General features: G+C 36.8%; 1 protein-coding gene across 1 annotated transcript; it reads left to right on the top strand.

The window, feature by feature from the left end:
• Positions 1-61: 61 nt before the first annotated feature.
• LOC140159196 (uncharacterized) lies at positions 62-21,819 on the top strand. Its single transcript, XM_072182585.1, has 4 exons — positions 62-222; positions 7,774-8,229; positions 10,772-10,917; positions 19,164-21,819. The coding sequence occupies exons 1-4, from the start codon at positions 162-164 to the stop codon at positions 19,425-19,427; spliced, it is 927 nt and encodes a 308-aa protein (XP_072038686.1). The 5' UTR covers positions 62-161; the 3' UTR covers positions 19,428-21,819.
• The last annotated feature ends 2,892 nt before the right edge of the window (positions 21,820-24,711 follow it).

The raw sequence follows: 24,711 nt of genomic DNA, 5'->3' as shown, positions 1-24,711 counted from the left end.
CCAGAGCGAATATCTACTCTCTGCCCAGAGCAATGATGCATGAATAAAGGCGAGTGGAATAAAGGCGTACTCGTGTTTTAGAACTATTGGTGGAAGCAGTTGTGTCGACATTTTCCCGTATATACCACATCACATATACCATCCCACAAAGGATTTCCAAGATGATGGAAAGGTGGATCTCAAAGGGAATTTTTTCCTCCCTGACGTTCATGTTACTCATAGGTAAGAATATAACTTTTGATCGCACCTTTCATCCGTATTCTCCTTCTCAATGCTGACAGCATCACCCAAAAAAACTTGGTGAATTGTTCTGAACTACTCTCTCTTGAATCTACTCTACTCATCACTGGAATAACTGAAACTTGAATAAATCATGGTAGGTACCTTATGGTAGGTACCTTAGTACCTATATACCATGGTTAAATCAAAATGATGAGGATGCCACTGAACGCAGAGCGTCTTGTTGTGGCACCCTTTACAACATGATGCAGTCATGTCTACAGTAGAATTCATCTCGACCTTTGCAGGACTTAACCCCATTAAAAGCTATTAAACCAAGATAACACTCATTGAAACAGCTCAACTGATTAAATCGGATCTTCTCTGGTTGTGCACAAGTGACTGTTTTCATGTGCGATATCGCAATAAAGCTCGTATTCATAGCTTCAGTTGGGTAACCGATTATAAAGGAAACGAAAGGAAACAATGTTATGTGTGGCTTTGTTCACGAAATCAGACAATGTCGTGCTTTTTGTAAACCAGCATTCTTGAAAATGAGCAACATAATGATTTTTGACTTAACACGGTTTAGAAATAATTTCTTCATATTTTTGGTGTTATCTGTCGTTTACATGTCCTTCCTAAAACACAAAAGTACGACCCTCTCCAAACACCTAAATTAGCTAAAAATTTAGGACATGTTACAAAACTTTATTTTCTAGAACCTATTTAGAATAATTTAAATGTAGCTTTTACCGGTTTTTTGTGGCATCCTTCAGAAGTGAGCGGTCCGATACCAATATTTTCGGTCAAATCTCCATTCAAATAACACGGGGAGTTGGCTAGCTATGCCTTGCCCTCACTCATATTTTACAAAAGTACGACCATTTCTGAACATCTAACCTAGCTGTAATTTTAGGTCATGTTAGAGAAATATATTTGCTAGAAGTTTTGGAGAATAAATAAAATATTGGCTGGTTATTTTTCACACAGTGATGTTAACTAGGCAAGTGTCCATTCTCCCAACATACATCATTTGTAGGGGTCACGCGTCCATGGTGAGAGCACTGTGTATTGTGTATAGGAAAACGGACAGTAACTGCAGTATGAAAGTTAGTATTAAATTATATGATAAACAAAATTTTAGAAGGATAATACATACATTTGTAAGATATGTGCCTTGTGGGTTAGGTATAAACTTATTATCACCAGAGCTATGCTTTCAATTATAAATCAATGAGTAATGATGGTGAAAATAACAACCAAACCTACACAGTAAATTGGTTGTAAAATCCCATTATTAAATAGTTCAGGTATGGCAAGATAATGTAAGATAGTAAATGTAAACCTGTATTTTAGCTAGAGTATCTCGAGCTAGGTATGGCACAAGTATTACAATACATGTAATAACAAAAATGTATTTAGCCCGAGTGATAGCATAAGCATTGCACGTGCTATTGATCTTGAAACCCGGGACTGAAACGAGTCTATATAATGAGTTATAACCTACATAGCAGGTAACTAATTAAATGCAATGATTTAACATGATAAATGGTGCATGTTGTATATTTCTGCAGACAGTGGCGTAGCTGCCGGGGGGGGGAATTGCCCCCTGGCAATGCATATTTGCCCCCCCCACCCACCCAGCGCAGGGCAAAATAATAAAGGAGTGAGAGAGATGGACAAAAGGGGAAAAGAAAGAGAAAGAGAGAATCCATAGGCCAACGATATAAGGTGCGGATAGAATTTAAACAATTTTAATTTTACGATAAATTTGTGTCTATTTTTGCATTTTTCTCAAAAACTAATAATACAGTGGTAACAAAAGTTATGTATATTATAGGGGCAAGGAATCTAATTACTACACTGGAATTTAATTTCAGTGACCCAAGACAAGTGGTTTGTTATTTATGATAAGAAATAAGGTACCGCTAGCATGTACCTCGTTTCCTATCATATATACTGAACCGCTTGTCTTGAGTCACTGAAATTTCAGTGTAGTAATTGGATTCCTTGCCCTAATAATATACATTAATTTTTATTACCAGTGTGTTATTATTTTTTGAGAAAAATGCAAAACTAGTCACAAATTTACCACAGGGGTGTAGTACCCCCTTAAAATTTTGTTAAATAATGGAAATATATTATATGAAAATGAAGTCGCTATCCCAGCTACGCCACTGTCTGCAGAGCATGTGCAGAGCAAGAAAGATGAAATGTAAAAGTGATAATCTGCCTACAAGGCAAAACGAGACGACAAAATATATCAAATAGCTTATTTCAGTGGCGTAACTAGGGTTGGTAGCGCCCGGGGCAAGAAACAAAATTGGCGCCCCTACCCCCCACACACACACACGAGAATATGACTCACGATCCTTGCCGAGGGGGGGGGCGAAGCCGCGATAGCTCGCCGCGAAGCGCTGAGTCCCCCAGCGAAGCCGCGAAGCGGCGAGCGCGAGCCGGTCGCCGCGAAGCGGTTTTACCATGCTGTATTCCTACACATGTTGGTAGCTCGTGGGTAGTAATCAGTTTCCCAGTCTGTAACACAGACTTAAGGCGCGGGCAGTGGCGTAGCTAGGGGTTGTGGCGCCCAGGGCTAAGGATACATATAATGCCCCCCCACCCCTTCTTGAAACAATTGCGAGATTATTAGACCAATAAAGTATAAAAAGCATCTTCGAAAACATCGAAGGGTTCAACAGATACACAGATGTTAGTGAAATTTGCAATATTCCAACAAGATCGCGTTTAATTGTAATATTTGTAATTACGTCCGTATGTTAAGCAATGGATGCATCTTGACGTGGCAATAAGATGACAAATTTGATGAAAAATATGAAATATTCTTACAGAATAAAAAAAATGTGCATACAATTTATCTGATTTAAACTTATGAACCAATTAATACGACTTGAACCAACAAGTGCTCACCTGATCGAACTCAACAACATAATGGAAAAGAGTCAATACATGTATAAAGGTTATTCTGAACATGTATCGATTTTGTTGTGCAATTTAGACACAATACCCAGTAAAACTTTACTATTTGTAAGCATTAGCAGAGGCATTAGATATCTATCAAATTATTTGAACAAAAATAAAATAATTTAGTCATTTTCAGAAATAAATCTGAAATGATTTCCACATAGAGATGTGGCCTACATTTTTAAATCAAAATTAGGCCTAAAAAAATTGTTTGATTGGCGTAACATAAAAAAAAATTAGTGTAGGTAGGTCAGGATTCTTTTTTTTTTTTTTACTTTGTAAGCTGTAAATTTCGTTTGATAAAGGCTTTTTTAAAATTTATTTATTTTTATTTTATTTATTTTTATTATTTTTTTTGTTGCAAAAAAAATAAATAAAAAAGTTAGGGTCGGGCCTAATTTTAGGGTAGGTCGGGTTACGCCAATCAAACAATTTATTTTAGGCCTTAGCCTTTCTTTTCAGACCATTTTCGACGTACCAAATCTGTATTCAACACTGCACTTTCATTCTGGACAAAATTAAGGGATCTGGAATGAGCGTTTTGAGCGTTTCGACAGTATTTTTTCTGGGACATGAGAGCACATCAGACATATCGAATTGCATTCTGAATACGAAGAATGTCTTTCTGATATCAAATAAATTTTTCATTTTTTGAAATTCACGATATAATACATATTTTATGACAAATTAATCAAATTTGATATTTTTCACATTTTTGATATATAACAGTCCTCGAAGTAAATTTTTATAAATCTAATGATATATTCTTAAAGTGTATGTAGCTGGGAGGAAAAGCCGACGATCAATTGAAAATTTGGACCTTTCATATTGAAGATATGGATTTTCTTCCCAAAAAGACCTAATTTTTTTGTGTGTGTGTTTTGGAAAAAAAAATCCATACCTTCAATACGAAAGGTCAAATTTTTCAATTGATCGTCGGCTTTTCATCCCACCTACATACACTTTAAGTATAAATCATCAGATTTATAAAGTTTACTTCGAGTACTGTTAAATATCAAAAATATCAATTTTAATGATTTGACATAAAATGTGTATTACATTGCGAATTTCAAAAAATCAAAATTATTTGATATCAGATGGACATTCTTCGTATTCAGAATGCAATTCGATACGTCTGATGTGCTCTAATATCCCACAATAAATACTGTCCAAACGTTCATACCCCATCCCTTAAGGGGACTTGCCCATCAATTTCATTCAGGGGCGTGTTTGAAAAACGGCACAGTAAAAAGAATAAAAAATACTAAAATTTTCACCAGGGTTCGAACCACTGCCAAGGCACTATGAATGCTAAAGATGCCTATTGTGCCACGGTGACTGTGCTTAACATTCGGCGATTTTCAAAGATATACATATCAACACGTTTCTAGTGTATTGAAAATCAGATTTTGGTAGGAATACAGTCATAGAAAGACATATGACTCTACTTGTCTGTTTGTTTTTCATTTAATACAAATTAATGTTGATGGATTGAACTGGTACGACTCTTAGGACTCGTGATAAACGACAATTAATTTTGTAATAATAAAATGAAAACGCTAGGTCATTCACGACGTCAAGTAATTCATGTCAAAACCTGGGGAGGACCACACACATCCGTGTATACGTGCGCAATCGATACTCAATGATCCAGACAATACCGTTTGAATATACCGCCCTTATGTATGCACCTGCTTGACACATCTTGTCACTTGCGGGAAGATATACTATAGGCCTATACCCTAATAGCTTACAATATATACCCCACCGTAAATAGCTCTCTTCATTACCTCGCTGTGCCAGAATATACGCGCAGTGTACGTACTTTTGAACCATATTTTGTTCAAAAATGATAAAAAAGGGACTGTTTCAGCTAAAATATTGGCTATCAGCAGATGCTCAATAATACCGGGAAGTATTGCAGAAAGGTAAGCGTACTCTTTATTTATTCAAAATATCACATATCAATGAATTTAAATTGGAAATCCAAAAAGGAAATGTCAGGTCAAAATTCTCACCTTAGAAAATTATTGTGAAATAAAATCAAACCCAATTTAGGCTCCGCAAACAACGTCCAATTATTCCCATTGGTGTTTGCTACACGTGCATATAATAAATTATGATTTGGGGCTAATTTGAGAAGAGTTAATGCCTCGAGTTTCAAAATACACCGAGTGATGTTTTTGATCAAAAACATCGACAATTCAAGACTCTGTAAAAACAAATCAAGAATTATCTGGGATTATTGCAACTAAGTATAATGAAAGTTATGATCTAAGCTACCAGGTGGTTCATTAATTTCCTGACTATGATATTTAGTTTTGGGAAAAGATTACTTTAATGTTTGGCGGGATTATTTCCCGCCAAAAATTTCAACTAAAAAGAGCATGTAGCCTTAAGTCCACTTTTTTTGAAAACTAAGAAAATACCAAATGTGTTGCAAGGATGATTTTGAATTTAGGAAATATTAGCCATTCAAAGGAGCACATCCCCCGTAGGGTTAGGCTATATGATTAGGGTTAGGATTAAGGGTAGGGTAGGATAGTAATTGAGTTAGGATTAGGGTTTGCATGTTAAGGGTGTGTTAGGGTTGGGATTAGGGATAGGATTAGGGTTAGTGTTATGGCCCAGATGTAGGGTTTAGGGTTAGAGTATGGGAGGACTGGAGGGATGCAATTACCTAAATTAACAAAACATTTTGTCATTACCATGTGTGTGGGGAATGCTGTTTCTCTAGTACAGGGACAAATTAGCTCATGCCCAGGCTTATGCATACCCATTACCCATGTATTAGATCACATGAGAAAGTTTTGACTTTATTAAAATTTTTGGTAGTTTGAATTTGACTTTTCATTGCAAAATTGCTGCCATTTTAAATTATCACAGTTTTTTAAATGCCAACTTCCTACGTATAAAATGAGGTTTAATTGACTCCCGCCATCACGTGTCGGATAAAGCTGTAAAATTGTTCCTATTCAGAAGATCAACTCATCAGGGACTGTGCAATAATTATGCGCCCGGGAGGGGATACAATTTCCAAATGGCTCGCCAAAAATCGCTTGTCGTCCCCCCTCTTGGCCCGCCAAAAATCGCTTGCCCCCCCCCCCTTGCGCATGCCAAAGTTTTTGGGATCCCAATTTACAAACCTTATATGATATATACATGTTGCGAGCGTAGCGAGCACGAAAATTTGCATATTTAAGCGTTTCCGTACTGGTTTCCTGAGCCTTTTTAAAGCGTTTTATTTAAAAGCCGCCCCATGAATGTGTGCCAAAATTGCTTGTCCCCTCTCGGCTTGCCAAAAATTGCCTTGACGCCCCCCTTTTGGCTCGCCAAAATTTCTTGCCCCCCAATTTTACCCTCCCCAGGGCTCATAATTATTGCACAGCCCTTTATTCGAATATAATGTAGGCTATCAGTACTTGTCCATATATGGCGAATATGCAGCTGTCAATTTCCGGGTCAATTTCCAGCACCCCCCCCCCCTCGTCCAGGGTACCGGGGGCTAGGAATGGCTGGGATCTACTCCACTTTTTAATCCATTGATTTTTGGTTTCTGAACAAAAGAGAAAACAAAACTTTTACATTTAACTTAATATTTGGAAAAGTTCTATAGACAGAATGTTTTCATCTTCAGGAGACCTTTAATACATGAACATACAATATTACATACATTTGAAATTATATTTGATGTTTCCATGGCAACGGTACAGGTCTTAATACGAGCTGGAGTTGGGCCCGGGGGAGTTGGGCCCTTCTTCCATAATATACTTCAAGTACCAGTTCCGTAAGCAGGTGTGTTATAATTAGCTACAGAAATTTGATAATTATCCATTAATTGCACAAGTAGAAGCATGTAATATATTAGCAAGAAAGTTTATTGTAGTGAAAAGCAGATTTCATAGATGAACACAATTCATCTATGTGTGGCAGAAGGGCCCTACTCCATGGAGTTGGGCCTTTCTTCCATAAAAACAATGATTAAGTGCACATGGAAGATTATTTAGAGAGTGGATTTTGGCCCATCTTTCATACACAAGGAAGAACAGTCTGCTGGCAATAAAATGCTGGGTCTAACTCATTTTTGTAAAAAAATGGGAGTTGGGCCCTTCTTCCACTCAGGTATTCAATTTTAAATGAGGGACTGTGTCATGCTTCAGCGAATCCGACTAGGTTTCAAATGCAGCGGTGTCTAGCCTCGACTGTGAAGCTCATCGGTTAGCAAATTCGTGGATAGACTCCTCGAGCAACATTGAACCACAGATGTCAAAGAACAGCTTAACAGGAATAAAGACCTGGATCGTAATTCTATAGAATATTCAAATCATGCTGATCACTCGCACCGGTAAGATTAGTATCTTTGAAAAGAGCGGCATTGTATTCAATCAATGATTGCAGACATACACAGGTGATGAGTGCAACCTGCTTGTAGTGCAGGGCGATATATTCAAAAATTGTTTTAACCTATTGCTATGGTAGTTAATCCTCTTACATCATCATTCGGGTACACAAATCCATTCGAAGCTATTGATTTGTTCATTCATCAATCAATCATTTTTATCATTTCAGGAAGTGCGTGTGCATGTTTTAGACACACTGGATTCAAAACTTTTCTTCTTAATGATGGTGAAACCGAGTCTGCAGGGTCGGGGAACCCACGTCTAATACTCCAAGAAGGTGCTATAGTAGATATCGTTTGCAAGACCGGTAGTGCTCTAATAACGGGGCCTCTATCAGCATTCGGAGCTGAATGGGAGATGCGAGCGGGAAGCCAGCAGCCGCGTTATACAATCGATTCTGGAGTATTCCCCGCCGAAAATAATCACGAAAAGTATCACTCTCAAGTTTTGGATGGTTCTACCTTTGATAACCCTGACACAGCCAAGGTGATGTCGACGCTTCGGTACACAGCTCGGAAAGAAGACAATAACAAAGATCTACTATGCACTGGACTAGATTACAATTCCCGCTCCTTTTCTGTGGACGTATCAGATTTCAACAATCACCTGCATCTGGTTATTAGACGTAAGTTGTGTATGTTTAAGGGAAGTTGTATGAACGTTTGGACAGTATTTCTTGTGGAGCACATTAGACATATCGAATTGCATTCTGAATACGAAGAATGTCATATTGATATCAAATAATTTAGATTTTTTGAAATTCGCAATGTAGGGCTAATACACATTTTATGGCAAATCATTAAAAATTGATATTTTTGATATTTTAAAACAGTACTCAAGTAAACTTTATAAATCTGATGATTTATACTTAAAGTGTATGTAGGTGGGATGAAAAGCCGACGATCAATTGAAAATTTTGACCTTTCGTATTGAAGATATGGATTTTTTCCCAAAACACAAAAAAAATAAAGTCTTTTGGGGGAAAAATCCATATCTTCAATATGAAAGGTCAAAATTTTCAATTGATCGTCGGCTTTTCCTCTCAGCTACATACACTTTAAGAATATATCATTAGATTTATAAAATTTACTTCGAGGACTGTTATATCAAAAATGTGAAAAATATAAAATTTTAATAATTTGTCATAAAATTTGTATTATGTCGTGAATTTCAAAAAATGAAAATTATTTGATATCAGAAAGACATTCTTCGTATTCAGAATGCAATTCGATACGTCTGAGGTGCTCTCATGTCCCACAAAAATACTGTCAAAACTCTCAAAACGCTCGTTCCAGATCCCTTAAGGTTATACCATGGATTTTTCCAGGCTTGATTCCAGAGAGGCGTAAGCCTGGGCGAATTATTTTACCGTAGTTAACATTTGAATAGGGAGCCCGTTTAAGCAACTGCGTGCGTGATGCCCTGCATATTATAGGGTTAGGGTTAGTGTCAGGCTTAAGTTTAGGATTAGGTTTAGTGTTAGGTTTAGGGTAAGGGTTAGGATTAGGTAGGATGTTTCATAACCTAGATTTCGCATCAAAATAGGTCAATGACCATAGAAACCCATTGAACTTGACGTGTTTTGATGTGTACATAGGTAATGAAACATCCTCACATGTTGCCAACTAGCATTATTTAAGATCCTTTATCAAAACGAAGATTTTGGCACCATTTTCATCAACATCGGAGCAAGTTTAGAATTTTGACCCTTTAGAGGTCAATGCTTGACCTTTGACCTTTTTGTTAATAACTCAAGAACGTTACATCATAGATGGGTAAAACTGGGAAGCACGGTGGCCCAATGGTTAGGGCGCGAGCTTCATAATCGAAAGGTTGCGGGTTCGAGCCTCACCACGGCCAGTGTGTTGCGTCTTTGAGCAAGATAGCTTATTCCCAAATGCTTCACTCCACCCAGGTGTAAAATGGGGAGCTGATGGGGGTAATCACAGTCTAAATCGCTGAGAGTACCTGCGCATCAGTTGCGGACTTGGTGAAGCGGAAATGATTCTGAAAAATCCTAACGTCAGCGGAATAATTGTTGAAGTGTGCTGATAAATTAAGTCATGCCTAGCTGAAGCGCACGTGAATCAAACAACATTATTATTATCATAAAACTATACTTTTTCTGAATCCTGGTAACAAATGTTATGTATAATTATAGAGGCAAGGAATCCAGTTACTACACTGGAATTTCAGTGACTCAAGACAAGTGGTAGGGCCTACGTTATTTATGATAAGAAAAGAGGTACCACTAGAATGCACCTCATTTCTTATAAACATATAGGCCTATAATGAACCAATTGTCTTGAATCACTGACATTTCAGTAGAGTAATTGGATTCCTTGCCCCTATAATATACATAACTTTTGTTACCAGTGTGTAGTTATTTTGTGAGAAAAATGCACAATTAGTCACAAAATTTATCCGGGGGTGTAGTACCACCTTAAGTGATTGACGTTACTCATGAATTCAAAGATAAAGTCCGGGATACAACCACGGGTACCGATACGCGTTTCCGCCGGAAAGAGGTATATTAGGCAAAAAAAATGTTTGGTTGCCCTTCCAAAACAAAAATTTGGAGGGTCGGTAGGTCGATCCTTTTTTCTTTTTTTTTTTTTTTTTTCTTCTTTTTTTTTCATGGGCTCTTCCTTCATTTTTCCTCCTTTTTGAAAAGGCAAGCATTGACAAATGCTTGATCATTTTATGGTAAAAAATTGTGCGATTTTGGAGTGAATTTAAATGGAAATACTGCCTGTTTTTAATCAAATATGCATTTAATAAATAAAATGAGTGAATAACAAGTATAAAATGTCCTTGATACTGTCCAAATTTAAGGTTTCTTCTAAAAAAGTGATTGAAAAAAACACGACCCAAGATTTCCAATTTTTACTTTTTGTCCAATTTGACGCGCATTTTCAGTTTAAAAAAAAAATTTTTTTAGGAAAGTGCAGTCTCATGCCTGAATAGCATTAATTTCCCGGTAGGGGTGTAGGTTTCAAAATAGAGTCACCTATTCAGGTAACTCCATTTGAAATTCACACTCCCCCTGTGTGGAAGATTAAGGTCATGTTTTCACAGGGGGTGTGTTGGTTTCATCTTGAATAGCCCAGTGGGTTCACCAATTTGAGTTTATCATCATTTAATTTAATATCATTTTATCATTTCAGCGGCACCAACTCCCTTGTCGTTTAAAAGTACAATTCTACACAAATATCGCGGTGGATTCGTTGGTAGGATCGATATACCAATCTCTGACTATTACACTTCTTGGAAGATTATTCTCACATTCCCCAGAAAAGTGTTTGATCTCAAGGTAAGTATTTCAGTGAATTTCAGATTTTGGCACCTTTGTCAGTATTATAGATGTGCTACATTGTAACACAGCCTGCGAAATTCAAGCCGAGAGCCGTGTATTAAAGACAAATGGGACATTTTACATGCAGGGATCAAATAAAGGGTTACAAGAAGAAAAAGCCCTAAAATTACAAACCATTTCTTTGCATAAAGCCACAAAAAGGGGTTGTTTGTCCATAGAGGCTTATGAAACAGTTGGGTCGGGAGGTCGGATTTTTTTTACAGATATTGCACTTGAAACTGACAATTTGAAGACTGGTAAATAAATCAAAACACACAGCACTTTACTAGTTTAACTCTTGAGATGGTTCTGCATGTTATACTGTTCATTGTCTTTACATTTTCTTTCTTTAAATTTATACTAACCACTGTTTTACTAGCACATTCAACGCAAATTTAAAGAAAGACACGGTCGGGACCAGGGTAGACGGTCGGACGTGGACAAACAAACACTTTTGTTTTGGCCTAACTTAAAAACATGTGAATAGAGGAATCTTTTTGCTATACCCTCCAAAAGTTCTCCCGATATCAACGTAATCAGTGCCTTGATTGATTTAACATGTTTAAGGTTATTAACTATTTCAAACTGTTGTGAGCGTGTAGAGGAATTCAAATATCACAGATATACTTTTGTAGGTCCTGTGGTTCTTGATTTATGCTGTAAAGAGGGCTGAAACAACACTTTTGTAAAACGTACATAACTCAATAACAATAATAAACTAGAGATAATTTGCGCTCACAGAGCGCAGACAATCGCCAGGCATGTAACCCTTTAATGACCTTTTGATCTGACCTTTGACCTTAATGTGTTTCCCAGGTCACGAGGTTTGTTGTCATCAAAATTGAGCCTCGTACCCATTACAGATGTCCAAAAAATGCATTTCTAAAATTTGACCTCTGCATGACCTTTGACCCGACCCCTGCAAAATGTTCCCCTGGTCATGAGATCTGTTATCACTGAGTTTGAGCCCCATACCCCTTACAGATGTCCAGAAAAGGAAATTATAAGATTTGACCCCAGATAACATTTAACCTGACCCCTGCAAAGTGTTCCAATATATTCCCCTGGTCATCAAGTTTGTTGTCACAGAGTGTGAGTCCCGTACCCCTTACAGATGTACAGAAAATGCATTTCTAAAATATGACCTCTGCATGACCTTTGACCTGACCCCTGTAAAATGTTCCCCTGGTCATGAGATTTGTTGTTAACGAGTTTGAGCCCCATACCCCTTATGGATGTCGAGATAATGCAATTGTAAGATTTTACCCCTTAATGACCTTTGACCCCAATTCTTTGTACAACTTTTAGACACTGGCTAAAGGCGATGCAGGTATGCAAGTGACGTCATTGTATTATGTAATTTGTGGAAGAAGAAGCATTTTAGTGAAAATCACATTTTGGCCATAATGACCTTTGGATGACCTTTGACCTCGAGTTGGTCATGTAACATTTGTGCCCCTACCCAATGGTCCTTGTGACCAAATATGGTTACATTGGCCTAAAGCATATGGCTACAATGGCTCGTTAAAAGTTTGACAGAAGAAAGAAAGAAAGGAATAAAGAAAGAACTAGATCTGGCTACAGATCTGGACCTAGCCGGGGCCGGAAATGCCAGTCTTAAAGTTTGACCTTTGACCGGCTATTATTTGATGTCAGTGATTGATATTATGGACATCTCACACCATTAATGGTGCATCACTGTAGCATGTAGGGGCTTTATCCGTCTTCCATAGGCTGAGATACAGCTACTTTTCCGTAATTTTAAACATTTTTGTGCAAATACGATGTTTTGACCTTCTTAATGACCTTTGACCCCAATATAAAAAAAAACTCATATACACCGAGAAAATGCATTGTTACAGTTTAAATAAAAAAAATCTACTGTGCTTAGTTATGGAGATAAAAATTCTTGAAGTTATTTAGCTTCAAACCGGAAATGACGTCTAAATGACCTTTGACCAAAATAATAAAAATACCGTGCATACATCGAGTAACACTAATGCATATATGAAGTTTATGTCACTCTGGTCTGGTTACGTTTTGAGATAAAAAAAAAAGAACATATTTGACGATTTTTGGTTTTTGACCGGAAGTGACCCCTTAATGACCTTTGACCCCAAAACTGTAGACACCCCAAAGACCCTGGTTAGTAGCAATGCATGTGTGCTAATGACAACACTCTGCTATGTATTTTGTAAAAACAGTGATTTTTGAATATTTTAGCTTTCAGACCGGAAATGACCCCTTTAATGACCTTTGACACCATATCTGTGAACACCCTATAGACACCGTTCAAAGTCAAGTCACATGTCCTAAGCATGTTACCATCACATGTAATTTGTGGAAGAAGAAGCATTTTGAACATATTTGGTTTTATACCGGAAATGACCCCTTAATGACCTTTGACCCCAAATCTGTGAACACCCTATAGACACTGGATATAGCCGATGCATATGTGCAAGTGACGTCATTGTAGGATGTAACATGTAAGAGAAGAAGCATTTTGAAATTTGTTGCCAGAAGAAGAAAGAAGAAGAAAGATCCGATAGCATCACAAGACCTAGCCGGTGTCCCGGCTAGGTAAGAACTGACCAAAAACAATTTGCGATTGTAATTAAGGGGGTACTACACCCATGCATTTTTTTTTTTTTTTTTTTTGCATTTTGTGAAGAAATGAGAAAAAGAAATTGGACAAAGTGGTATGCAAAATGAAGGGGCAAATCTTCTCGTTCAATTGGTGGCATCAGTATCAATGAAGCGTACATGCTTCTAATGATATAAGCCAAAAGGTGGTACATCACTGATGTTTTTAAAACATCAATGATTCACTTCATTTTGGAAAGCTTACTATCAACGGATTTCGTTAAAATTTTGGATGTGTGTTGCTAACACATTAGGGAAATAATGTTGATATGTAAAATGGGAATAAGCGGTCCCTGATCTCTTTTATGACTTCATGAACTTGGTGCTCCACAACTATCAAAAAACGAACCGGTTAAAATGCTTCTATTTTCAATGTTGAGCTATATTTTGTATTTTGAACTTGCGACACTATTTCACTGAAACTTAATTAAGCCATAGGTAACAGGTTACCACAACCACACTACAGCAATGTTGAAAAAGATTGTATTTTTGTCACCCATACCACCATATTAGGTAGTTTTCCGTAAGCTTCATTTTTGTGATTTTGGTAACTATTTTATATTTATTTGCCCAATTCATCTCAACTAGGCAATCTAAATTGTACTCACCATTTACATCCCAAGGTATTTTAGTATATCCACCTCACATATTTCCATTATATATCCAGTAACAGACAAAATATCAAAATTGATGCCTCATTATGACATGTATGATATCACAGACTACCACATGTTGATGCCTGAATTTGACCTGAACCAATTGACCTATAACCTGACCTTTGATGACCTTATAGCCTTTTTTTAATCTCTTTTCCTAACACCACATTATAGAAGATAAATACATGGTGTACTATTAAATTGTCTATGTGGAAGAGATTAGGCCTATTTAATTTATTCAGTGTTATAATCAGTGAGTACATTTCTATAGATGGTATAACAAAGGATTTAATGTATTCTATTCATGTCCCCTACTTGAACATGTTGAAAAGAATAAATTATGGACAATTTATGGTTTGTTATGAAACACGCATCTGAGTTACCAGGATACATGTAAACAAAAAATATATAGGGCTAAAATGACTTACTATACAATGGTTTAAAAGCACCTTTTTTATTATTATTTTATTTTTTTCTTTATTTCACATGATCCGTGCATATATTGCCTAGCTATAAATGAAAAATATTTTTTTAGACCAATCAAACCAATACATGGGTGTAGTACGCCCTTTTAAGCATGTTTGCAAAGTATAGTATTTGTATAATGAACTGTTGGAAAACATGAAGGTGTTATTTGTCAATAATATATTGATCTAGATAATGAAAATCGATTTTTTTTTTGGTTGCTTCGACAAACAACACCTCGTCTACCCTTAATTGTGATATTGTTTCCTTTAATTTCATGTGTCGGATAACTCGGTCACCCATACAAAACGATTCATTGACATGAATTTCGATTCGACATGAATGGGGTTTTCTATGTTTTTATTCAGCCCGTGTTTTGAAAATGGTAAAATCACTGTACTAGGAGTAGTATAGCGTGACAATGATGCTTAGTTCTTTTTTGGCAAGAAAAGGTAAGAAAATGGTAGACCGAAACAGTTGCAAAGATGTAGAGCAACGGGTAAAGGATGAAGGCATGCATACAAGACAAAGAAGAAAATGCCATTAGAGATTGGTTGAATTTAAGGGGGTACTACACCCCTCGATAAATGTGTGCCTATTTTTGTATTTTTCTCAAAAACTATTAACACCCTGGTAACAAAAGTTATGTATATTATAGGGCAAGGAATCCAATTACTACACTGGAATTTCAGTGACCCAAGACAAGCGGTTCGTTATTTATGATAAGAAATAAGGTACCGCTAGGATGTACCTCATATTATACTGAACCGCTTGTCTTGAGTCACTGAAATTTCGGTGTAGTAATTGGATTCCTTGCCCCAATAATATACATAACTTTTGTTACCAGTGTGTTATTATTTTTTGAGAAAATGCAAAAATAGTCACAAATTTACCACAGGGTGTAGTACCCCTTAAGAGAGGTTGGATGTCAGCATCCAGCTTCTTAACTCGAATATCTTATGGCCACTTCATGTTAAGCCTTTATCCAAGAAAGCCATCACTTTAGATCAAGATGCAATTGCATCAACTTTATACCCATTACAAGTAAATGTTCATCCTTTTGGTCAATGTGCATGCGCGTATTTTTTTTGGGGTGGGCTTTGGGGCGCCAGCCCCACCGGGGTAAATGCAGGGGTGGCCAAAACGAAGGGGGCGGCGAAAGACTAAAGGGGCGGCAAAAAGAGGGGCGGCAGAAAAAGAAGGGGCGCAAAAAAGAATTAGTAAATAAAAAAGGGCGGAAAAATTTTGAAAAAGTATGACAATTTTTGCTTTTAGGGCGCTAGCGCCTATAATCCTTTTTTTTTTTTTTTTTTCACTTTTTCAAACCACCGAAAAAATTGGGTCAACCTTTTCGGGCTGTTGAGGAATTGGATTTTATTCAGCCCCCCCACCCCCGGGGCAGGAGCGGCCACGGTACGCCACTGAATGTATGTGTGGAGAACCCATTTCTCCTCCCTGGTATTTTTATCATTTTGAAACAACTGTTGATTTAAAACTTGAAAGAAAACCCTATGTCCAAATTAATTTCAACGAATCATTGTTTTGCACTGAATGACGGTTGTATGAGTGACTGATGGATCCATGGATCCAAGACAAAAAGGAAAAAACCGATCAATCGTAACATTGATATCGAGAACGTTTTGTACATTACATGTATGGGATATGTTGGAAAGTGCATTTTCTGAAAGCATCATTTTTGGAAAATGTGATTATTATTTTTGACCAAACAAATTGTTTTTGGAAATGTGATAACTTTGGGAGGGTTGAAAAACGATTCCTTTATTCAAGTTATGCAAATATTTTGCTGTTGTTGTTGTTTTTTGTATTTTTAGGGGAGGGGTATTTTTTTTAAACCTGTATTCGAACGGACTTCAACTCTGTCAGTACTGCCGTTTTCCTCCTAAACAATTTCTAAACAGATGAATTAAAGTTTTAACTTCAACACTACACTATTTTTCGCTCACCTGGAACGTTTGCACTAGTCCGACTAGCGTCTTCCGCAGATGGTGATGCTGTGTTGATATCTTGTCTACAATCTCTCGCTGACGTCATATGATTAACAGTGAGAGATATCCTGATTGTAGACAAGATATCAACACAGCATCACCATCTGCTGAAGACGCTAGTCGGACTAGTGAAAACGTTCCAGGTGAGCGAAAAATAGTGTAGTGTTGAAGTTAAAACTTTAATTCATTTTATATATAGCACTACGTATGAATATCCACTCGCATAATTTTATTTGTTTTACACCTTCGCTGGGATCACTGAATAATCCTTAAATAACTTTTATTTGGTTAAGTTTGTCCGTCGTTCAGTATCAAACCAGGAGGCAAAGTACCCCAGGTGTACAGTCTATGTTCAGCTCCTTCTAAACATCTCAAAAAAAGTAACTAACCCCCTTAAATAAAGACCATTATTCAAAAACGGGCAATTGTATCACAAATCTGTAAAATATGTTGGAAGCAGAATTAATTTCTGCACATTTTGACACCTCATTTGTAGCAATTGACTAAATATTGACGTCACATCGTACATTTAAATCAATGTTACCCAAGATTTGAAAGTTGCAGTAAATTGTAATGATTTTGTATTAGAAATCTGTGTTATGATATCTGAGTGTTTTTGTATTGCATGTAAGTGCAACTTTCAAATCTGGACCTTACTACATTAAGGGTGCATGCCACTAAATCCGCGTGTGAAGCGGTTTCCGGTAAAAGTTTATCACGACTATAGTCCCAACTTTGCATAAAAAATGTGCAAAATCGGTACAATATTAACAATTTTAGTGTTGCAAATCGTGTTTTGCTAGAACTTGTGAATGTGATCTCTACTAATTTGAACAGAAAACGCGAAAATTTATACCACTGTCCAGTATTTTAAATTGTTATAACATTCAAAGTTTAATTTATATTAATATTTAATTTCAAATAGCCATTCATTACATTTGCTTTTTGCACAAAACGGGTTAAAAGTGACGCTGAAGGGGGGGGGTAGGCCTACTTGATTGACATTTCTTGTCTTTTTAAATATTCTGCAGGTACTGAGAATGTTTTAATTTTGAAGTTATGCACTTGTAAAAGATGTTTAAAGAACGTTTACTCTTAACATCAATTAATATCTTCATGAAAATAGCAAATCAGCAACCATTGTGCATTCATGTGCATCAAAATGACGAAAAATGGCAATTGTCGGCTATCATGCTTGTGCTTGAAATCGACATCCTGTCTAAAGTATGAAAGAAAATAACCCAAAATTTCTTACAATTAATTCAAAATGTAGTGAAAAAGATAACAAAATCATTTTCAAGGCCTAAAAACGATGTTTTAGCCTCTTCAAGGGTGCATGCCACTAAATCCGCGTGTGAAGCGGTTTCCGGTAAAAGTTTATCACGACTATAGTCCCAACTTTGCATAAAAATGTGCAAAATCGGTACAATATTAACAATTTTAGTGTTGCAAATCGTGTTTTGCTAGAACTTGTGAATGTGATCTCTACTAATTTGAACAGAAAACGCGAAAATTTGAGTGATGTTTACGATGATGAGCGCATGAACACACGAGGTCAAAACGCGGTTAGCAGTCGGACGTAAACAAGGGAAAATCGGGTCTTTTTATATAGCGCTATTTTTCTCAAAAAGTAGACCTAAAATATGGTGTCATTTTCAGATATGTTATGCAGAATTTTGTTCTGATTAAGATGATATCAAATATATATTTCAAAGTAAGACGTAACTCGACTTATAGCCTAAAACGTGACCCCTATTTTGCACGTAAAGTCTATGGAAAGCTATTTTGTGGCATGTACCCTTTAAATTGACCGGTGTTTTATTGTTTTTTGGGCTATCGTATATCAAATGAGGTGTCAAAATGTGCAGAAATAAATTCTGCTTCCAACGCATTTTACATATTTGTAAATACAATAGCCCCTTTTTGAAGGGGGTGTTAGTTACTTTTTTTGAGATGTTTATATACCGGGCAGAAGTCGTCCGAGCCTGTCACTGCAAAAACAAGTGTTTATATTTAAACACCATATTGTGTTTATCAGAGCAACACTTAATAAACACATAATTCATGTTAATGGTCTAACACTAATGTTCATAAATTAACACTTGGTGTTATATTACAAACACTAATGTTTGTAATATAACACCAAGTGTTAATTTTTGAACATTAGTGTTAGAACCATTAACATTAGTGTTAGACCATTAACATGAATTATGTGTTTATTAAGTGTTGCTCTGATAAACACAATATGGTGTTTAAATATAAATACTTGTTTTTGCAGTGTGAGATTGTTTAGTATGATATGGTCATTTGATTACAGCGTTGTAGGGAAACTATCCTTATGCCCGGGGTCATCACTTAAAATCATTTAGAATATCTGGTCTACATTTTAGCCCAACCCTTAATTGTACAATTTTAAACTATTTATGTTATATAGGGTGGTCATTTTCAAGTGGCCAACGAACCATGTCTGCATGAACCTGATTGCGGTGATGATTACCAGAAGAAGTGGGTGATTTACCAGACGTTCGCAAACCGCGTCCAGAACCCAGGAGACCATCTCAGACTCACCTTCGTTGCTCGAGTGTGGAAGAAGCTGGATCAGGGTGTTATTGCTGACGTTGACTTCTATGGATACAATCAGGTTTTCTTTACTGATTATAGCTCGGGTTCTTCTTCTTCAGATGTTCATGTGGTGTAAGTCACCACACAGTTCTCTTTCACTAAATGAGCACAAGAAGACCGTAAGTCCACTTGGCCCCTCAACATGTATACACTAAAGTTACGTATACTTTCTTAGGATTTTATAATGTTTAATACATGTTCCAGGGTGAAAACATCATGAAAGGCTGTGAAAGATTTGATTTGCCCCCTGAACATGTATAAAACATTACCAAACTAAAAATACGCAACGTTATAGTGTATACATGTTGAGGGGCCAAGTGGACTTACGGTCTTCTCGCGCTCAGGTCTTCAAATGGGCTATTCCGGTTGATATCCATCACTTCTTATGGAAGATATTACCTTCATCTCCCACACAGAGAGGGTAGAAAAACTGTAGATTTCGAATTATGGAGTCACCCATTAAGGTAACCCCATATGAAATTCACACTCCCTGTGTGGAAGATAACTTAGTCTTTCATAGGGGGTATGGATTTCAAGTGGAATAACCCGAATGTCCTACAGGTAGAACCTCTGCACTTGGTCGCTTAATAAATTCTCAAAATTTAAGCACTTTCCGAAAACCCTTTACAAGCTTTTACAGGGTATTTAGAGAACTATTAAACTTACTATAACATAAAGGGAATAAAACGCTTCAATAGCATTTAAAATTATTTTTGAAAACTTCAAAACATTTTATTTTAACATATTATTTTACCAAATGTTGATATAATATTTTGCGCACATAGTTTGCCAAATGATAACATTTTGGCAATTTTGTTAAAGTATAGTATTTTCAAAAACGTTTTCATGATCTTATAAATGTTATTGAAACGTTTTGACGATCGTGTTATAACGTTTTTTTAAAAACATTTTTGTGGGGTCCGGGTAAACTAATGTAAATAATAAAACCTGAAAAGTGTATTTACGCGCTGAACGCATCAAGTCGATGAGCATTGTGCTTAGTTTATATGCGTGTGAGTAGGCGGGCCTTCTTATTGACTACGCGCACTATACGGACCAATCACAACGCTCGTTAGTTTGATAACTTTGACGCAGGTGATATCTGTATTAATTATTAATAGGGCAATGATATAATGAAACTATAATAAAACTTGAATTTTAATACAATGTTTGTCGTTTTTGCTTGTGAACTTGAATCAAAATGTACTTTGGCAGCTTGGCAGAACTTCCAAGCCCGGGGGGGGGGCACATCAAACCATTTTGGTGGGTATGTTCGCCCGGAATTTGAGGTGATGGGTCTTTGGGAGCTGTCGGCGTACCGGTAAAAGAGGGTCTTTTGGAGCTGCGAACTGGGCTGCGAACAAGTAAAATTGGGACTTTTGGGGCCGTGAACAGTCAAAATCGAGGGTCTATCTTGGCTTTTTGGTTGAAAATCGCCTGAAAAAAACCCAGAAATATAAGGAATGAGCAATTTTGGGGTCTTTTAGAGCTGAAATGATCAAAATCAAGGGTCTTTCGGAGCTCTATTTTTGTCAAATATAGGGGTTCTTTCGGAGCTGTGAAATCCAAAAAGGGGGGTCTTTCCTGGGGAACATACCCGTATGGTCATTTGTGTTAAGTGCCCCCGGGCTTCCAAGTAGCGGCCAACTACTTCATAAGTTTACACACTAAAAAACTCCTGAGTAGGGGAGACCGGGGCAAGTCCGCCCTCGGGGCAAGTCCGCCCACCCCATGTTTCTGATCTCGTGACCATGCTCGTGACTGCTGGAAAAGTACAATGATGACGTAATTAGCTGGCACACGTCATAGCTAAGTACTCAAGAAAACAAGACAGTCCGACCCATCTCGCCACAGATATTATCGTCAATAAAATTCCCTTTAAAAGGGAAGGCCAGCCTCAATGCAGAAGAGGTCTTGTAAATAGTTTGGGTCACCGTGAAAGGCATTTTTTTAGGATCACGCTTACATCCATGTTACATGACAGTTCACCAAACCATCAATGCTGAGAACATGCACACTGAAACAGCAAAAAGCATTAACTCCTATAACTCCTGTCAACTCTTAATTCATTATTCCAAATTGTTCTGTATTTTTGTCTTTACTGCTTTTTACCCATGCTTATTATTAAAATCAAGAAATACACTGCAGTTGTTAGTTAATTCGCTATGTAAACTCAACTTACATGCACATTTTATTTTAAAATGATTTATATTATTTCGCAATGTATAGTTTACTATAAAGTAGATAGTGGCAAGCACATGATAAAAGGACTGATCATTCACTACAATCTTCACTTTTAAACTGTATTTTTTGAATGTGTTGATTGTTAGTCCGAAACTCCTGCAAAGCTATGGACATGGCATCTTACCTACTCCATTCTGTAATAGTCTGCATGGTGTGTTTTCTCAGTCTTCAATCATTTTGTTGAATGTAATTTTATGAATCAAATAAAAAAGATAGAAAGTGGCCTCACTTTAGTTATAAGTAAGACAATAATTTATTTATTTTCTATAAGTGCATGCCCAAATATGAGATTTATTGTTCAATATTATAGCTAACCCCTAAAAACTTATTTTCCATCGGATTTTTCCCGTTGAAAAGACTAAACTAATGTTAAAGATAGCAATAATATATGTCAATAACATTTTGAGTCAATTTTATCCATAAAACGATACAGGATAGGATAGATAATTACTTTGACTTCAATGTGGTCCATATAATGAAGATTTTGATTCTACAACATTATTAGATCTGTTATCAACATCAATTATGCACTCACAGGCAACCAAACATCATGCTATGCTCAGTAGTCCACTGATATGACCTTGTTCCAGTGATCATTCCCCGCTAATTACTAATTGTTGACCATGTCATATTTTTGATATGCTGATTGCTGAACAAGTTTATGTTTATGTGTAGGCCTAACCTATGATAACTTTTTAAGTCTTAATTAATTCAAACATAACTTTGGCAATACTCAATCGTTTTCGTTCGTTGAAACGGCAAAACATACCTTCTTTTCCTTGCAAATCGAATTAGCAGACATCAAAAACATTTCCACCACAAGAAGTAAAAAAAAAAATTCATACCAATAGAAGAAGGCTATAATCTTAGCTAATCTTTAGTGTACACAAATCCCATCTCAGAATTAGGTACCAGCCCTATGGGCTGGCAAAAAACGTTTTTGAGTCAAGGAAGTTTACATTTTTAAAATTAGTAATATTGTAATAATCTCAAGACCTTGCAGAGACGGTTTTCGTTCTTATATATTTATTTTGAAGGTGAACGTTTTGCCCAACATATTATGCAATTAAAAGATCGACATATTGTGTTTAGTAGGCATAACACGAGGTAAAGAAAAAAAGTAGCGCTGGGGCAAGTCCGCCCTGTATATGTGAAGGGGCAAGTCCGCCCTGTGTTTTCCCCAGGCGGACTCCCGGGCGGATTCGCCCCATCGGCGTATTATGCAAAATATTGATAATAATACCTACATGCAAGCATAAAACTACATGCAAGCATATTTTTTAAGTTAAAGGAGTATTTCGTGATCCTAGCATCCTCTATTTGTCATTTTTCATTAGATATCCACGAAAAAACCTATTCCCAAAATTTCAGTTGATTCCGATTTTGCGTTCGCGAGTTATGCATGATTATGTGTATTACACACTGCTCCATAGACAATGCGTTGTAATTTCGTTCTGGTGCACCAGAACGAAATTCAAATTTCACGATATCTTTGCTAAACGAATTAATCTGCAAGAAATATTTTGTACATAAACATTACGTAGCCAGAGGTTTCCAGTGATGTAAAAATCTCAACTTTTTTTTGAGAAAAGTGGGGGGATGAGGCTGTGGGTGCCCTTTTAAGTGGTATCAGTATTACTCATTTATGTCCTAAATGCCGAAGTTGTAAATAAAGGTTTTGCTCATTTTGGACCCCTCCAATAAATTTAGTAGACTCTTTGGAAGAGAGTGAGTGCCTAATATACCCTTTACTGAACGTTTGCATTAAATTTCTAATTGTTTTGTAAATATTATAACCCTTTCTTTTTATCAGGGCGAACTTACCCCACCATAGGGACTTGCCCCAGCACGGGGCAAGTCCGCCCTGTCATCGTGATTTTTATTTTCCCTTCTCCTGCCGTTACTGAAAGCTCAATGACCTTACAAATGTGGTACATGTATACTGCGCCAATAAAGTATCCTTACACTTGGAAAAATAATTGAGGTCACATTGGATTCAATGTGGTGTCATAATGTGCAGGATTAGATAGTGCATATATCGTGTCTATTTAAAATACAAATTTACCCAAATATTGTTCAGTTTTGAAATTGTGATTATTTTTCCTTTATTGGCGTAGTATAGTATTTAGCTATAGACTAATCCAAATCCACGCATACCTACACCAGCATCCTTTAATTGGGTACCCGTCGGCTACAATGCACCCAAAATGTGAAATGATTCGGCCTTGGCGGAAATTTTAAACTGCATTCCATCACCCGTTTTGCACATTCCGCGAAAACACAGGTAGACAAAAGAATGATTAAAGTTTACAACACAATAGGCCCTACAGTTCCCTTCGGCAAAACACACAGCTTCTACATGGTCTATTCGCTGTTGAAGTCACATAATAATCGGATAAACTACACGCGGTATCTATGCATTGAACCATATCATTCTGATCACTCGCACCTGTACGATAAGTATCTTTGAATAATCTATGATTGCAGACATACACAGGTGATGAGTGCAACCTGCTTGTAGTGCTTGTACCAGAATATCTTGATTATCAGGCGCAGGCTTCAGGAAACCACCGAAAATACAGAAAAAAACTAAATAAAAATGATCAATAATCATCACTTCTCTGAAAAAATGCTAACAATCATAAACTTATAGGCCTATATTATTTTACAAAAAAAATTGGGGGGGGGGGGGGTCTTTAATACTTTCCAACAAATTATCTATAGAAACATTGGAAATATTTCCAATTCTAGCGTGCAAATTGATCAACCATGGCGGTCTCATACACCATATCAAACGCTACAAATCGATGTACTTGCGAACAAAGGGACTATGTATGAATAGATGCGACGGGATTACCTGCGGAATTATCTCTATTGTATATATTATTCTATTAACCCTCCTCGTCCTTGCATCTTCTCTAGGTGTAAGGCGGCTTTTATTTGCACAATGGGGCGCTCAAAACACCAGGTTGGTGCTAGCGGGTACCCGAAAATGGCCGACCAAATCCTGACCATGACTTGACTCGTTGGATTCGTCTATAGTATACGGTACAGCTTAAAAATGTAAAAACTATAGCCTTCTAACATGAGAACCCGGCCGGGCATGAGAATTGCCC

The sequence above is a fragment of the Amphiura filiformis genome, chromosome 8, assembly GCF_039555335.1.
Source record: "Amphiura filiformis chromosome 8, Afil_fr2py, whole genome shotgun sequence".
Classification (NCBI taxonomy): domain Eukaryota; kingdom Metazoa; phylum Echinodermata; class Ophiuroidea; order Amphilepidida; family Amphiuridae; genus Amphiura; species Amphiura filiformis.
This window is presented reverse-complemented; position numbering and strand designations above follow the sequence as displayed.

Bases quoted from the DNA above. Each gene is read 5' to 3' on its own strand.
- LOC140159196 (XM_072182585.1), top strand. From the start codon at position 162: ATGATGGAAAGGTGGATCTCAAAGGGAATTTTTTCCTCCCTGACGTTC. The intron at 223-7,773 runs GTAAGAATATAA...TTATCATTTCAG, and splicing joins GACGTTCATGTTACTCATAG to GAAGTGCGTGTGCATGTTTT. The intron at 10,918-19,163 runs GTAAGTATTTCA...TATGTTATATAG, and splicing joins GAAAAGTGTTTGATCTCAAG to GGTGGTCATTTTCAAGTGGC.